General features: G+C 31.3%; 1 protein-coding gene and 1 long non-coding RNA gene across 3 annotated transcripts; one reads left to right on the plus strand and one right to left on the minus strand.

Moving 5' to 3' along the window:
* Window positions 1-2,226: 2,226 nt before the first annotated feature.
* Window positions 2,227-6,309, plus strand: LOC128039781 (uncharacterized). Its single transcript, XR_008194429.1, has 2 exons — window positions 2,227-2,525; window positions 5,942-6,309. It is a non-coding gene; the product is annotated as an uncharacterized LOC128039781 (long non-coding RNA).
* On the minus strand, window positions 2,906-8,695 carry LOC105794176 (transcription factor MYB124). 2 transcript variants are annotated; one of them, XM_012623210.2, is made up of 12 exons: window positions 8,044-8,695; window positions 7,872-7,918; window positions 7,709-7,765; window positions 7,542-7,614; window positions 6,526-6,581; window positions 6,220-6,399; window positions 5,951-6,132; window positions 5,666-5,811; window positions 5,343-5,485; window positions 5,057-5,265; window positions 4,798-4,943; window positions 2,906-3,715 (listed from the first exon to the last, which is right to left on the minus strand). In XM_012623210.2, exons 1-12 carry the CDS (start codon window positions 8,122-8,124, stop codon window positions 3,605-3,607), a joined length of 1,431 nt encoding a protein of 476 aa, XP_012478664.1. In that variant the 5' UTR covers window positions 8,125-8,695; the 3' UTR covers window positions 2,906-3,604. The 2 variants fall into 2 exon arrangements, with proteins under 2 accessions (XP_012478664.1, XP_012478665.1); XM_012623211.2 differs by lacking the exons at window positions 7,872-7,918; window positions 8,044-8,695 and having other exon boundaries at window positions 6,530-6,581.
* Window positions 8,696-15,568: the final 6,873 nt, after the last annotated feature.

The raw sequence follows: 15,568 nt of genomic DNA on the forward strand, positions 1-15,568 counted from the left end.
TAAGGATTCTTTAGACTTCTTTGATAGAAACACACTTTGAGACATGCCTAAACTTTTGAGAATATACTCCATTGAATATTACATTGAGTGCCTTGGAGTTGTAGTTAATTGCTCTTTCTTTTTCTGTGGTCCATGTTTCCTCAGGTTTAATAGATTGAATGCCATATATATTGGTGGTAGTATAAGGTTTCTATTTTGTAAGCATCACTTGGCATGCTTTCTCATCAATGACTTTAACGAAAATTCTCATGAAAACCTTCTAGTGCACATAGTTGGGTTCATTTAGTGGTGGTGGATGAGAAATTGAGCTTTCTTCTTTCATGGAATCCATTGCTATTAACCAGAAAGTAGATAAGACTAAGCATGTTTGATTTTAGGCTTTGATACCAATTGAAAATGTTTGACAAAAAAGGTGTTACATGAAATGTTGCATTGTCAAGAGTCCGAATACACTATGAAGCTACCAATATAACCACTAATTACAACTCACTCAATCCTAAGATTATTGTAGGCTTAGCTTGCAGACTTTTAGTAAACTCTTTTAAGTACTCAAACTTTTTCTACTAAAGGTTTCAATCAACTCTTAAAGGAATGAATTATTTTTCAAAATGCATTGGTAACAAGTCTTTTATTGAACGGAAAGTGCTCACTCGAATTGTACATTTAACAAAGGATGAAAGTCCCTTAAGTAATATATTAGTTAAAGCATGCTCCATGTCCCCATACTCTTTGTATATTTAAAATTTAGTCTTTCCACTTTTATTTTTAGAAATTTAGTCCCTATACTTTTTATATTTCAATATTCATATCCAAATGTTAGCACCATTAAAATTTTTCTGTTAAATTCATTGATATGACATTTTCAAATTTAAAAAAAACACTTAATAGCCATGTAACAAAAATAATGGTGTTGTAATATACTTAAAATTAACATGAAAATTGTAATGATGTTAATAATTGGACATACATTTTGAAATACTGAAAAATAAAGAAACTAAATTTCTTGAAATAAAAGTAAGAGACTAAATTCCAATTATATGAAAAATATAAAAATTTTAAGTTTCCACAAGTCTTCCTTGGACCATTTCCTAATCCTCCTAGTTATCTTCTATCAGTATTCCATATGAGGGAAATAAGAGATCACACATATAATAGGATTTATATTATTTAATTTACCATTACCAAAAAAATTATATTTGTGGTCTCTAAAAAATAAATGATCACTAAGATAAATACAAGTAAAACACTGATAATACTGCTTAAAATGTTTTTAAAACTATGGAATATTCTTTGTGCCATTTAGTGCAACAAATTTGTATTTCAACAATCTATACCATTGTATATGAAAGGAAGGTCTTAGAGCGTTCTTTTTATAACATGTGTTCAATTCATGGTTCTTTTACATTATTAACATAAACGTTAATTTTCAATTTTGGTTTTTTATTTTTAGATTATATAAAAATAGTTAATTTTATATTTTTTATATAATTCGGTACTCTAACATTTATAATGTCATTAATTAATCTAAATAGTTTATTTTTATTAAAATGTTGACGTAAATTTTAAGAATTGTTAACATTGTAAAAATTTTGTGTTAAACTTAGGTTCGTTATAATAACATTTTTGTCATATGACTATCAAGTAAGGATTTTTTAATTTTATAATGTCAAACCCGAATGTAACAAAAGAAATTTAAGACATTAACAATTGGACTTAAATTTTAAATTCAAAAGCAAGTGGAATTAAATTCTTGAAAATAAAAATATGGAGACTAAATTTTAAATATATAGAAAATGAAAAACTTGAAGCAGATTGTAAGCTTTAGATTTTAACTTAAAACAATTAACCCAAGACCAACCAAGGGTTGAAAAGCATATTAGTATCAATCAAATTTAAGACAATACTTAAAAATCGATTGGTAAGTAATGAGTTTAAGATTGTTTAGTTTTTTTTTTTTTTTATCAATCAAATTTAAGACAATACTTAGAAATTGGGGGTAAGTTGTAAGTTTAAGGTGGTTTATTTGGTAAAAACCAAAATATCATCACCTTATCATATGAGGAATGAAACAAGGGGCATTTGCAAATGCAAGGTGAAGTGTGGGACAGACAAGGGAGGCAACCGTTGCATTTGCATTTCATTTGAAAACGCCACTATCAGACTGCAATCATAACATATTTTCCAAAGTGCCTTACAAGTGATGGTTGGACCGAAGGTTGTGCACTATTTGCATCGATATAGCCTATAAGAGGTCTAAACCAAACCTTCCATTGAAAAAGTGAATTTCACTTTATTTTGTATGAGCTTCCCTCCCTTTCTTTTTACCCTTCTCTTTTGCTTTCGTCATGATTATACTATAGTTGTCCCCCACTATAACTTCTACCCTCCACCCTATTTATCATCTTTCTTAATAACAGAGTTTTCAAAACTCCTCTGAGACTACACAGTTTTGGTTGGAAAGATTAGAAGTGAAAGAAAGGGTTGGTTGGTCAGAGAGATAACATGGATGTTCTTCTGTATTCTCTGTAAGTAACATTTTACATTCTCGTTTTCTCCTCTTTTAATTAACTAGTTTACTTTACATTTCATTTAATTAGGGATCAATTTGAGGAGTTAGATCTTTGCAGAATAAATCAAGAAAAAAAAGGAAACTCTAAGGAAACTCTTTTGGTTTAATTTATTTATATATTTAATATTCTATTCAATTTATTTATATATTATATCTATTTTATTCTATATATATTCTAACTATTTTAGTTATTTTATATTTATATATTATTTTATATATTATTATATATATTTTTATTTCTATTTTTTGTATATGTTTTCACCTGTGTAGCAAATATTCTATCTATTTAGATATCATGATGCATGAATTCAAATAAGAGAGAACCAAGAGCTTAAATCACACCAAAGCCAAAACACCTTTCACTCAAATCATATCGAGTTCGATTACATTAGAAATCAGAATAGAAATCCACTAAATAAATAAATAAAAACTTATTCTATACCCTCTGCACACCCAAAAACATCAAGGTGTTGATCCTCGTTTTTTCTGTTTCTCTTTCTTTTCTTTTTTTTTTTTTTTACTTCTTCCTCTGTTCTTTATCATATGTAGGCAACTCGCCAATGTATTAATTACACTCTAAGGATTTTTCTTATATAGTAGGTTCTGTACAAGATTACAAATCAAGAACAAAAACTGGATCTGAATGATGAGAGAAGAGATACCCGAAACCGCTCGGATGAGATGACAAACAAAAGAATCGACACACTAACAAAGCACACACTGATTTTAATGTGAGTATTAAGGTAGTACTCTCTAGGAAATTAGAGGGAAAAATTAATGAAACTCAGGACATCTTATTGGATGTATCTGAGAAGCTAGAATGCACCAAAACATTCTAAGCAAGGGAGCTGGGAGTGCAGATCATTAAATGCCTTGTAAAATTCCAGGCCAAGATGGCTGCAATCCTTGGACAAATTGAAAAAAAAAAAGGGGACAAAAACTCAACATGAGCTATGTGGCTCCAGGGAATAAATGATGAAATATGGGGACTATAGACTGATATGATTTTCAGTATAAGAGATGATCATAGGTTTGTTATAGACTATGGAGGAGGGCTCGTTTGCAAGGTGGTGGTTGTGAAAGATTATTTGCTGGATTGGGAGAAGGGGACTCCATGCCAAGTGTCTTAAGTAGGAAGTTCCTTTCCTGAAAATCAAACAAAAACTTGATCAGACTCTTATATGCTTCTGCATGCTTTTACGTCTATGGTAGATAGATTATAGAAAGGAAAACAACAATAAAAGTAAAGAAAGTGCACTCAGTATTGGACTTCACTTGCTCTAAGGACCAAACCAGTATTACCACACGTGTACGAATAATATCCTAGAACCTTTTTTTTTTTAAGTAAATTTCCAACTGCACAACTCTCCTTTACTTAAACTGAATCATAATTCATACAATTATAATTCAGTTTAACTCTTCTTCTTTTAACTATCAAGGAGTACTGTCAACAAAGCTTCCTAAGTAAATGGCCAGGATCTTTACTTGGTTTCATTGCTTTTTTAGGTTCATCAAAAGTGAAAAACAACTAAAGTCATATGGCTTTAAACTTGCTCTTAGGTTGAATTTGGCAATTTTAGTTCTTGAGTAAGTCTGCTGATGAAAATTCTTATAAAATTTACTGTATCCATAGACGTGGAGAACTTAGATTGCATTTGACAGGAAATAAAGCTCTATATACAAGTAAGGAAGAAGCAGAGTCTAGCTAACTGATGGAAAATAATGAGGCACTAAAATGCATGCCTTTTCAAGAAAAATAGCTTAGTGGTCCAATTTCCAACTAAATCATGCAATACTAAGACTTGCTAACAGTTCTAGATCAATGACTGTCGAACAAGAATCTAGTAGCAGCTTCTGCATTATCATTTTCAAAGATGTTATAATCACTTACCATGAAGCTACTAAAGCTTTGACAACTAGTTAACCCTAGTATTTATTGACTAACAAGCTCTAAGTCCTAGAAATGGTTCAAAAGACCTATTAACAGTGGCTCAAAAGCAAATTAATGTCTTGCTGTGATTGCTGGTATAAATGGCTCCATAACTAGTAATCCAAAGCAGTTTTATTAGTAGACACTCGTAAGCTCACAACTAAAACTGCCTATGGAATCATGGTCTTGAGAAAGATAATAATTGGTACTACCTGCTACTGCAAATTCTAATAATGCTACTGCTCCTACTTCTATTAAATGGATATATTGGTAAACCATACAGTTAAAGATAACTTACACTTTCTGAAAATTTTGGGCTGGGAATTCCAGCTGCTAGAGATCTGAAAAGTGGGGTAACTTGGACTGGGGAACTGAACTCTGCGCTTGATGAGGTAGAAGCAACGATAATGTTCGTTTGGTCATCAGACGATGATATCATCTCGCCTGTGGTAACATAGACACATTTTTTCAGAAACATCATTTTATCTTAATTAACCACCGCGTGGTTATAAGCAAGGAATTCCTTGGCCTTTACACCAGATATAGAATTTCATTACCATGATTTTTGTTTGCACTGGAAAGAGCCCTTGCTTCCTCCTCGGTACTGCAATTCTGCTCTCCAATATGATTTGACAATATATCCGGGTGCAGTTCATCTATTTTATCCCGAGTCTTTTCTCCTCGTTCCCCAGCTGGATGAGGCATAATTGTTGACCCTGAGCTGTATTCAGAACTGGAAGGAGACACCTCATAGAGATCAGGTTGCCTGCAACACATTAATCATCAGTTAGTGGTAAGTATGAAACCTTACTAAATCTGAACTTTAACAGATTTATCTGTTACCTCCAAGATTGTTGACTTCCCTCATTACTACTCCTTAAATCCTCAAGCAAGTCTTTGAAATCTTCAATTTGAAAATCAATATCAGAGATTGTATATCTGAAGGTGTCATTTTCTTTACTCTGATTCAAAAACTCTTGAAGGACCTGAATATAAAATTTATTAGGATGAAAGTTAAGGACATACAGTGCATAGATTGAACTATCAACCCCACAATATTTAAGTTTTAGCACTTTACCTATAGAGAAGAAACATGTTGATAGTATTATTGGATGTTGAATTGATGATAAAACAAAAACAAGATAGAAACTAAAATCATATCTCACCTTCCAAGCATTTTCCAGACTCTCTTCTGTACCGTCTGTGTTAACCTTCAATGCAAGTGAGCTGAGTAGCTCCGCTTGCTGCATCAAAGCAGTTATCTTAGGATCATCCTTTTTGAGAAATGTTCCTTGAGTTCTATAACTCTGACCTGCAAATGAATAAAGGAAAAGAAGAATGCAAAATGTTATATTATGAGAACAATTATAGAAGACTGAATATACATACAGTTTTGGCTAAACTGAAAAAAGATGTAACTATCGTAAAAATCCACTTTGCAGGTGATTTACCATCATCGGAGACATCCTTAACCTTGTTGACCTGAGGTTGCACCAAGTTATTAGCATTGTGGAGATTTTGACCCAATACAGCAAATGGGTGTCTTAGCTGCTGATTGATGATTGTTCCAGATACTCTATGTGCTCTATCTCCAAAGTTGCAACTTTCAGTGAGATCAGGAATGTGGGATCTCCTGAAATGGGGAAATAAAAAGGATTTCAACTTGAGGCCATTACTATGTATATACATATTTCTACATTTATCATTTATGCTATGGTACCTCATTCTCTTAACAGGGGCAGCACTATCAGTTGTTCCATCTGTATTGAACCCATTTTGGAGTAAAATTCTTTTGTTATTAGGATTTATACATGAATTACTATTCTCTTTGGCCAAAGCTTCATATTTGGCTCTCTTCTTGCACAGTGTGGAGAAACGATTTTTAACAGCATTATCAGTTCTGCATTAACCACGTAATCAGTAAAGGTTAATAATCTACAACAGAAAATGGAAAAATGACAGTTGAAAAGAGATCAATTTTCTGCACTAGAGGATTTTTTTCCAAAAAAATCATAGATATATATACCTGCCTGAAACCACCTTTGCTATTTCTGTCCATCTATTGCCAAATATTTTTTGAGCCTGCAAATCACCTTAAGTCATCAGCACATTCAGGATCTACAGAAACACTTATCCAAACTGAAACTAAGTGGCTGTTGTTTGCCCTACTTTTGAAAGACAAAAACTGTGTCAATTAGTTTAAGGTCTGGCCTACCTCTCTCTATATATTTGTTTTTCCTGTTTGGAAAACTCAAAACCTATTGTACCAGTAACATGCAATAGCCTGATACAACTGATCAATGAAAGTAACATTTCCTCCAAATATATCATCAGAAGATAAGTTCTTGAAAAATTCATTTTAAGTTTTATTAAAGTAACACTGACCCCATTTAACTTGAATGGAAATGGAGGTTTTAAACTTATTTAGGCCTCCTTTGGATCCAAATTTTGCATCAGTTCAGTGCGTTTTCTATTGATTTCTGTGCAACTGCTGCTTTGAAGCTCTTTGGATAGCCAACTTTCAGTGCAGTGGAAGGGAGTTCATCGCACCACACCCCAAAATTTCCACTGCTCTATTTCTGGCCAATTGAAAATTCAAAACTCCAAACGCAGCTGTCATTCCTTTTTTACCCTTTTATTTATTAATAAATTGAATAAAAAAAAGTAAAAAAAAAAACTTTGATGGAAAAAATAGAAAACGTTGATGGCTAAAGGAAAAAATATTTTATTATAAATTTATATTTTAATATTTTATTAAATAAATTAATAAATTCACATATTTTAATAATTTTAAAAAAGTAAAATAATTTAAAAAAATTTTTATTATATATCAATTCTAATATGATGTCCTTAATAGTCATTTTTTATTCTCTCCTCACCGTTACAACTACGTTTGAATCTAAACAGATACTTCACCGCTATTTCTAATCTCACTGCTACAATACCCAATCTCACCGCTATAGTAACTAATCTCACCGCCACCGCTGTTTTTAACCTCACCGGAGCAAAACACACCGCCCATCCAAACTAAGCCTTAATTACCTCACATAAAAGCATATCTTCCTCTGGTGACCATCCTCCTTTCTTGAAATCAGAATTCAAGTATGTGTACCATCTGTGTTTTTGTTGTGACAAAAAAAGACATTAGATTAAAAAGTCAAACAAGACTAAAAATGATCAAACTTTTGGAATATCATGGTTTCACCAACCTTCTTCTGCACTGCCTTGTGGTTTTATCCTTGAATTTAGAGGCAATGATCGCCCAGCTGCACTCAAACATTAAAACCAACACAAATCCATTCAATTTCATCCATCATTAAAAAACAACAAACAAACCCTTCAAATGAACGAATGAATGAATAAAAGGCTCACTTTTGAGTTCCATGTAAACTGATTTGTTCTCGAAGTATATCATCTTCCTGCAAACACCCCCCCCCAATATCAAATTAATAAGAACCCCCCAAAACAAAGAATCAATCAATCAAATAATAAACAAAACAGAGGGAACCAAAGAAGAAAATTATTTTAAAAAAGAAAAGAAAACCTCTTGATTCCACGTCACTATATGACGCTCCTTCTTCTTGGAATCTTCATTGCCACCATTCTTCTTCTTTGTTTCCTGCATATTCTTTTTCTTCTTTACTCTAATCTCTGTCTCTCTTAGTTGCTGGCCTTCCTTGACGCTCCCTTCCCTTTTATTAAAACCCAAGTGGCATCCTCAAAAAGCCAACCCTTTATTATAAAAAAAAAAAAAACCATGAAAAAGGGAACCAACGCTTCCACTTCCCTCTCTTTTATCTTTTTTACTACAAAACTCACTGTTGGGTTCAAACGGAATCCTTATTACTCTCAATAACTCTATGCTTTGTTTCCCCCTTCTACTCCGTTATTCCTCGGATGCTAACCCTTTCTTTTTCCTGTTTATACTTAGAAAATAGAATCACAACGTCTCCACCAGTTATATGGTCAATAAAAGCTTGAGCTTTGTGATTCAAATGTACATGTATATACGTAGAATCGAAAAGGGTAGATCTATAATGGATAAAAAGAATTAAAACTTTGAAGAGAAGGGAAATGGAAGAGTGATGGAATGATGAATCTGGAAGAAATATATATTTTGGGCTTTTTTCTTTCAAATAAAGAAAGAAACTTTTTGGAAAAATACTCTCTTTCTTGCAAGGGTTTTTTAGGATTTATTTTGTTGATTTCAAACAATGGAAGAAAAGAGCTAAAAAATATTAATTTAAATCAACGGATTCTTGCTTTAGTGCGCGGGTATGAAGAAGAGTTTGAAAATATTAAAAGAAAAAGAAAATTAAATAAATAAATAACGCCGAATTTCATGACGCTGTTATGAATGCCCTGGACACTTACCCCACTCTGCTCCTAAAGCAAACCCTATTTTTACTATTTTCTTATTTTTATAAATTTAATAATTTATCCATTTTCTTTTCTGTTTTTTTCCCTGAACTATGATGATTTTAGCGGACATAAAAACTGATGAACCTTCGTATTTCTTCACATCACAGCTCTTCTTCTTATATCTATTCTTATTTTGGGGGGTGAATTTTAGTTTTCAAAATTCAAAACAATCCCCAGGCGCAACATATTCACGTGAAAGAAACGCGTGTGTTGATTGGATGTAATGCCTGTGCATCAGTCAACGTTGATGGTTTTCATTGGACAGTGCAACGCACGTGAATAGTTTGCATCATTGGAATTGGGGCTTTTTATTATTGTTTTTGGCTTAATTTTCTGACGCGACAAGTTCTTTTTAATGGCATTTTGTTTGTGTTATTTTATTTTCTTAAAAATGGGATGCTTTTGCTTTCATATTCATTCGATTTTCTCACTTTCCATTTGTTTGGTTGTTTGTTCATGTGAAGCTTATTAATTCCAGTTAGATTTTTGGAGGGAAAAATACCAAATCAAAAATAGGAAACTTCTCTTTTGGTTATTGGTTTGGATATTTAATGATCCAACACAAACATTGTTTGTCTTTTCTAAAGAAGAAAATGACAATATATATTCCAAATTCAACATTTTTACCTTGAATATTCTATTATTATTTTATTTGTTACAAATACCAACTTTAAATTGTTTAACTCATGATTTTGCATTTATATCACATTTTCTTTAAAAAATTTCACTTACCCATATGGTTTTACATTCTATCGTTATTTTTTTATATTTTAACAATTCAACCATCATATTTCATTAGAGCGGGCAAAACAGACCTGAGCCTAAATGTCCGCCCATGCCAATCCAAGCTTATAATGATCAGAATTCAAGGAAATTCAAACCCGAAATAGATCCAATCTAAAACTCAAATTTATGATAATATATATTTTAAAATTTTATAAATAATAACACTAAACTATAAAATAAAATAAATTTTAAAAATTAATTATGGATATACAATAATTTTAATGCAATTATTATATATGTATAATAAAAACTCAAAGTTAGTAATTATATAAAAATAAGATGATGTAATAGATTAATTTAATGTTATGAATTAAGCCTAAACAAACTCACCTACTGAATTACTTAAACTTTTAGTTAATGAAAATTCATATTATATGTACTTGTTGTACCCATAATCGTTTGAAAAATGAACCAAAAAAACCTCTTAATCACCTTTGGTTTCATTTTTGATAGGTTCCAAAATTGTATACTAAGGCAAAATGGGTATATAAGGGCACATGACATGGACAAAATTTAGATAAATTTTTATTATATTTTATTTATATTTTACAATTTTTATAGTTTGTTAGTATTTTTACTAATTATCAATTATTATTATAATTATCATATTTTTATAATAATTTATATTTTTTTATAATATTTTGAATTACATCTAAAAAAGTAAACAAATAGGTGTCTAGATTCAAATAAACTTAAGTTCATTTGTCTAGGTTCTAACTAGATATACATTTTAGTATATTTTATAACTTTTAGGATTTTAGGTTTTTTAACCGCGTAGTCAAATTGATCAATGACGATTTTATTATCGAAAGGGTCTAGTTGAATTTCTTTTGTCATTGAGGACTCAATTGAGTGCATGTTAAGAGCTTAATTGATTTATTTTATTTTTACTAAGGATTTTTCTCACCCTTAAGCTTGAATATAATAAATATTTTCAATATTCAAGATGTAATGATAATAAAAATATTCAAATATCAATCTAGTAATATAATAAATAATAAAAAACTATTTTTTTCAATTTAAAAGTTCTTTCCAAACTCGAGATAATAATTCAAATAAATAAAATTTTATATGGATATCATATAATAATAAAATTACCTACAATACAAATAAACAAAAAAATACATACAAATTCATATACATATTATATAATAATATTAATTATGTTTATAAAATTCTTATATATTATATAATCATAAACATACAATATAATAAGCATTTTTTAGTTATGTTATATACAATATTTCTAATAAAATAAAGCATCTATATAAATTTTTGTTTTACCTAAAGTGAATTTGTATTGTGATATCATCATGTAAAAGTAAAATTAATTATTACATTCGAATAAAATTATAAAACATCATAATTATTTGAATTTGTTTAAACTCACCTAACTAAACTTGATAGAATTTGAGAAAATCTGAACTCGAAAATCCAAATCCCAAAAGGGCTCAAGTCCAGAAAATTTCAAACCCTAATAAATTTGAATCCACAAAAAATTTGAGCTCGAATTTATTCAAATCTAAAGACAATTCAATTTGAGCATGTTCAAACTTATCCGTTTATCACTTCTTTATTTCATGCATAGTTCATATAGATAATGTACATCAAATTTAACGGATTATATATTTTTGTAAGTAACTAATTATAGAAAAGATGAAAGTGAAATTTTATTGAGCGAAATCTGAATGTATACATATTTATACGTAGTTTGAACGTACCCGACATTGGTTGGATGTGTAGGAGGAAAAACATGATTTTCCACTTCCACACACATGATGCATGAACATAGATCAAAATCAAAGTCGCTAAAAACTTTCAGGATGAGATTGATTAAGTTGAAATATACTAACAATAAATAAATAAACCGTGTGGGGCTTCACCTTTGCCGGCCAGTCTCTTATTATTGAAATTTCATACTAATTAATTAATGAACTCCCAAAGTATACAACCATATATGTGTACCCAACGGGCTACCTTCAAAGCCTGTTGGAACACTAGAAACTAACAACTAGTGTGTTAATGTTATCTTATATAAATCACCTATTCCACGATAAATTGCATGACACCTGGATTTTGAAGATGCGTGGAACGAGCCATCTTATCTAACTTGAAACCTTTAAATTAATTGATGTATTGGGTGGGAGCCCAACACTGCCCGAAGACAAATGCCATTTTCATTGGTCTCTTTCTTGATAGCGAAATCTCCCGCCAAAAAGGAGGTATAGATTCAAGCAACATACTCCCTCTTGCCTCTTAAGTTGGTTTATGTTTATCTTTTTATATATATATATATATATGGACGATTCGAAGCAGAAACATTACACATAAGATTCCACATTTCTATATTTCCAAGTTAGAAAATGAAATTGTTAAAAGTGTAATTTATTTTCTTCTCTAAAATATTTAATTGGTATTTGAATTTTTTTCATTTAATTGATACTTGAATTTATATTATGTCACTTAAGTTGGTACTTCCGCACTAATTCCGTTAATTTGTGTTAACTTGACATTGATAGCCAATCTGATGGTGACACGTGACATCCATGTGATGAGCACAAATTTAAAAAATAAATAAATTCATAAAAAATACTATAATTTTCTTCCAAATTCATTTTTAATGTGAAAAAAATTATATATTTTTATAAATTTATATGTTTTTAAAGTTTTTTCTATTTTATAAAATTTATATCCGCCATGTGGCGTATTGAAAGACTACCACGTGTCATGAACGAATTGGTTATCAATGCCACGTCACCATAAACTAACGGTGTTAATACAGAAATACCAACCTAAGTAACGAAATATAAATTCATATATCAACTAGATATTTTTAGACAAATTTAAGAGGCAAACTATAATTAACTAAAAAAATATCATCATGTTATAAATACTACATATAAACAAGTATATTAATTTGCATCTCACATGAACAATTCACCTTATCTTATCAAATATATATATTATCTTCATGTCCGTTTTACGATCTATGTTCGGGGTTCGAGGTTATTCATTCCAACAATTTTTTTTAAGGTTTAAACTTATATTCACTACACCAGAACAGGTTTTTAGCGGCGTTTTTTTTTGCCTTTAGCGGCGCTTTTTAGCGCCGCTAAAGGTGTTTGCGGCCCTTGCGGAAGCGCCACAAAAAATGCCGCTAACGAAAACGTCGCTAACGTTTGCAGCGTTTACAAACAAAAAGTTCTTTAGAGGCGCTTAGAAAAACGCTAAAGATCATGTTCTTCGGCTTAGAAAAAACGCCGCTAAAGGTCATGTTCTTTAGCGGCGTTTTTTCTAAGCGCATGAAGAACATGATCTTTAGCGGCGTTTTTCTAAGCGCCTCTAAAGAACATGTTCTTTAGCGGCGTTTTTCTAAGCGCCGCTAAAGAACATGTTCTTTAGTGGCGATTTTTATTAAGCGCCGCTAAAGAACATGATCCTTAGCGACGCTTTGTAAAAAGCGCCGCTAGAGATCATAATCTTTAACGACGCTTTTTTTACAAACGCCGCTAAAAGAAATGTTCTTTAGCGGCGCTTTTATACAAAAACGCCACTATTTTTAGGATTTTTTTATATTAAAATTTTCATTTCTTCAGCTTTCTTGTAGCAAGAAATCAAAAGCAACCAGATCTAAACCAGCCAAAAGCAATAAATTTATATAATATTTTAAATTAAACGAATAAAATAATATTAATATCAATAAATAAAAGTGAATTCATATTATTTTTGCAAAATGTTAAAAGTTAAAATGATAAAATATTTATGCAATACACTATGATGATGGAAGTTATGATGAAACATCTTCATCATACTCAAGTCATTCTTTCTTGGAGTTAAATCGTACTTTCTGCTCTACTCTGCTTCTCTCGCTGCAGCCTCTACTTTAAGTTGTAGCTGGAGTTCTTCATATTTCTTTTGAACCTCTGCTTCTCTCGCTGCAGCCTCTGCTTCCCTCGCTGCTGCCTCTGCTTTAAGTTGTAGCTGGAGTTCTTCATATTTCCTTTGAACCTCAACTGTGGTCGCTTGCATCTGAGTCATCTGGTCTTTTAACCTCTGAACTTCAGCTTGAGCCTGACTCCCCGAAGCCATGTATTGCTGCGAGCTATTCTAAAATATTGGGTTGGGCTAACAAAAGATCCTTGAAATCGAACCCGACCATACCTTTCAGGACCCAAAACTTCAGTAATAATCCGGTTATCAATGTCTTCAGGATGAACAGAACTATCACTAGAAATAATCGCTTCGTACTCCGCTTTTTTATCTTTTAGTTTTTCCTAATAAATAAATCGCATAGTTAGGAACGCAATATATATTAAAAAAACATATGCAACATAACAATAGTCGCATTACAAGCAATGAATTAAACCATTAGAAAATAAACACTATAAATAACTTAAACAAACGTACCATTATTTCACCAGCTTCAGAAGTCATGGGAGATCCATCTTTCTTCCTATGTGTAATTTCAAAAAGTTGAAGGCGTCCAACTTTTTGACCGGACGACAGTTCCTACAATATAGTAGTAAAAATATTATTTAATGGAAAGTTATACATATTTGACTATATTAAAAAATTAAAAATACCTCCGCCTCAGCTACACATGCAAAACTTCTCGACCCGGCTGTTTGAGTGAATTTTTGTTTTTGCCTGCTGCTTTTTCCAACTCGTTCACGATCCTACATTATGAAATTTTTAGTACGTAAATAGTAAATAATATAAACCAAAATAATTACAATAGTTTGGAAGTACGTCATACCTCGCCTTTCTTCGAATGTCAAAATCTAACCGCATCTTCCCATTGGTACCTCAACATACCCGACGGGACATTTTGCAATTTCTCATCGAGGGTTGTTTTTGTCTTATAATAATTTTTCTTCAAAGTACTTTTATTGTCTCTCCATCTTTTTCCCAATGCCTTCTTTACATAAGCATCCGAGACCTCTAAAGCAAACCTCGCCTACAAAAAAACAAGTTAATAAAGTAAATATAAATGAAACTATTTACCAAGCATTACAAATGACATTAACATTTTGTTACCTTAATATTATCGAGGGCTTGGTTTTTGTTGCTATTGGGCATTTGATGCCATGACTCGTAGTTGATAGGCAACATATTCGCATTTCGTGCTAAAATGCCCATATATCCTGCTAAAAGTCGAGCTTCTGATCCAACAGGCTGACCAAAACTGTTTCGTCCAACTTTGACACGCTCGACTGGATCTAACTCGTACAACTCTCTAAGTAGCGTATGTCCTCGACCTCTGCGCGTCCCACCATTTTCAGCTACAAATGGTATGAATTTGAAAAATAAATCAATTATAAGTCAACACGCATGTAAATTAAATGTAAAATTACTTTGAACTTCTGTAGGATCTTCAGTTGTAATCGGAACATTCGAAGATCCAATTGTTGTCTGTTGTTCAGTACTATTTGTTTCTGTCGAGTTTGGATCATTTTGAACAATGCTTCCCCTTAGAATTTTTCTTCTAGGCATTTTATCTGCAATACACATAAAATAGTTGAAAACTTAATAACTAATTACAACAATAACAACAAATATAAAATAGTTGAAATATATAATAAGACCAAGATTTAAATTATGATATTAAATATAATTAAACAATAGTAAAATCTTACTACATCATTATTCGTAAATATCTTCATCCGTATCCTGACAAACCCATTGAAATTGTGCACTAGTACTAGGGATATTATCGTTTAAGTTTTGTTCTGGAAAGGGCAAAGTTTCTGATCTGTCGTCGATGTTATCTCTACTTCCACTGCCCATGTCAAACAAGTCTCTAGGGATGTTACGAAGTACAACGTACCAACCCTCATCAGTTGGATCTTTTGAGTAAAAAA

The sequence above is a fragment of the Gossypium raimondii genome, chromosome 3, assembly GCF_025698545.1.
Source record: "Gossypium raimondii isolate GPD5lz chromosome 3, ASM2569854v1, whole genome shotgun sequence".
NCBI lineage: Eukaryota > Viridiplantae > Streptophyta > Magnoliopsida > Malvales > Malvaceae > Gossypium > Gossypium raimondii.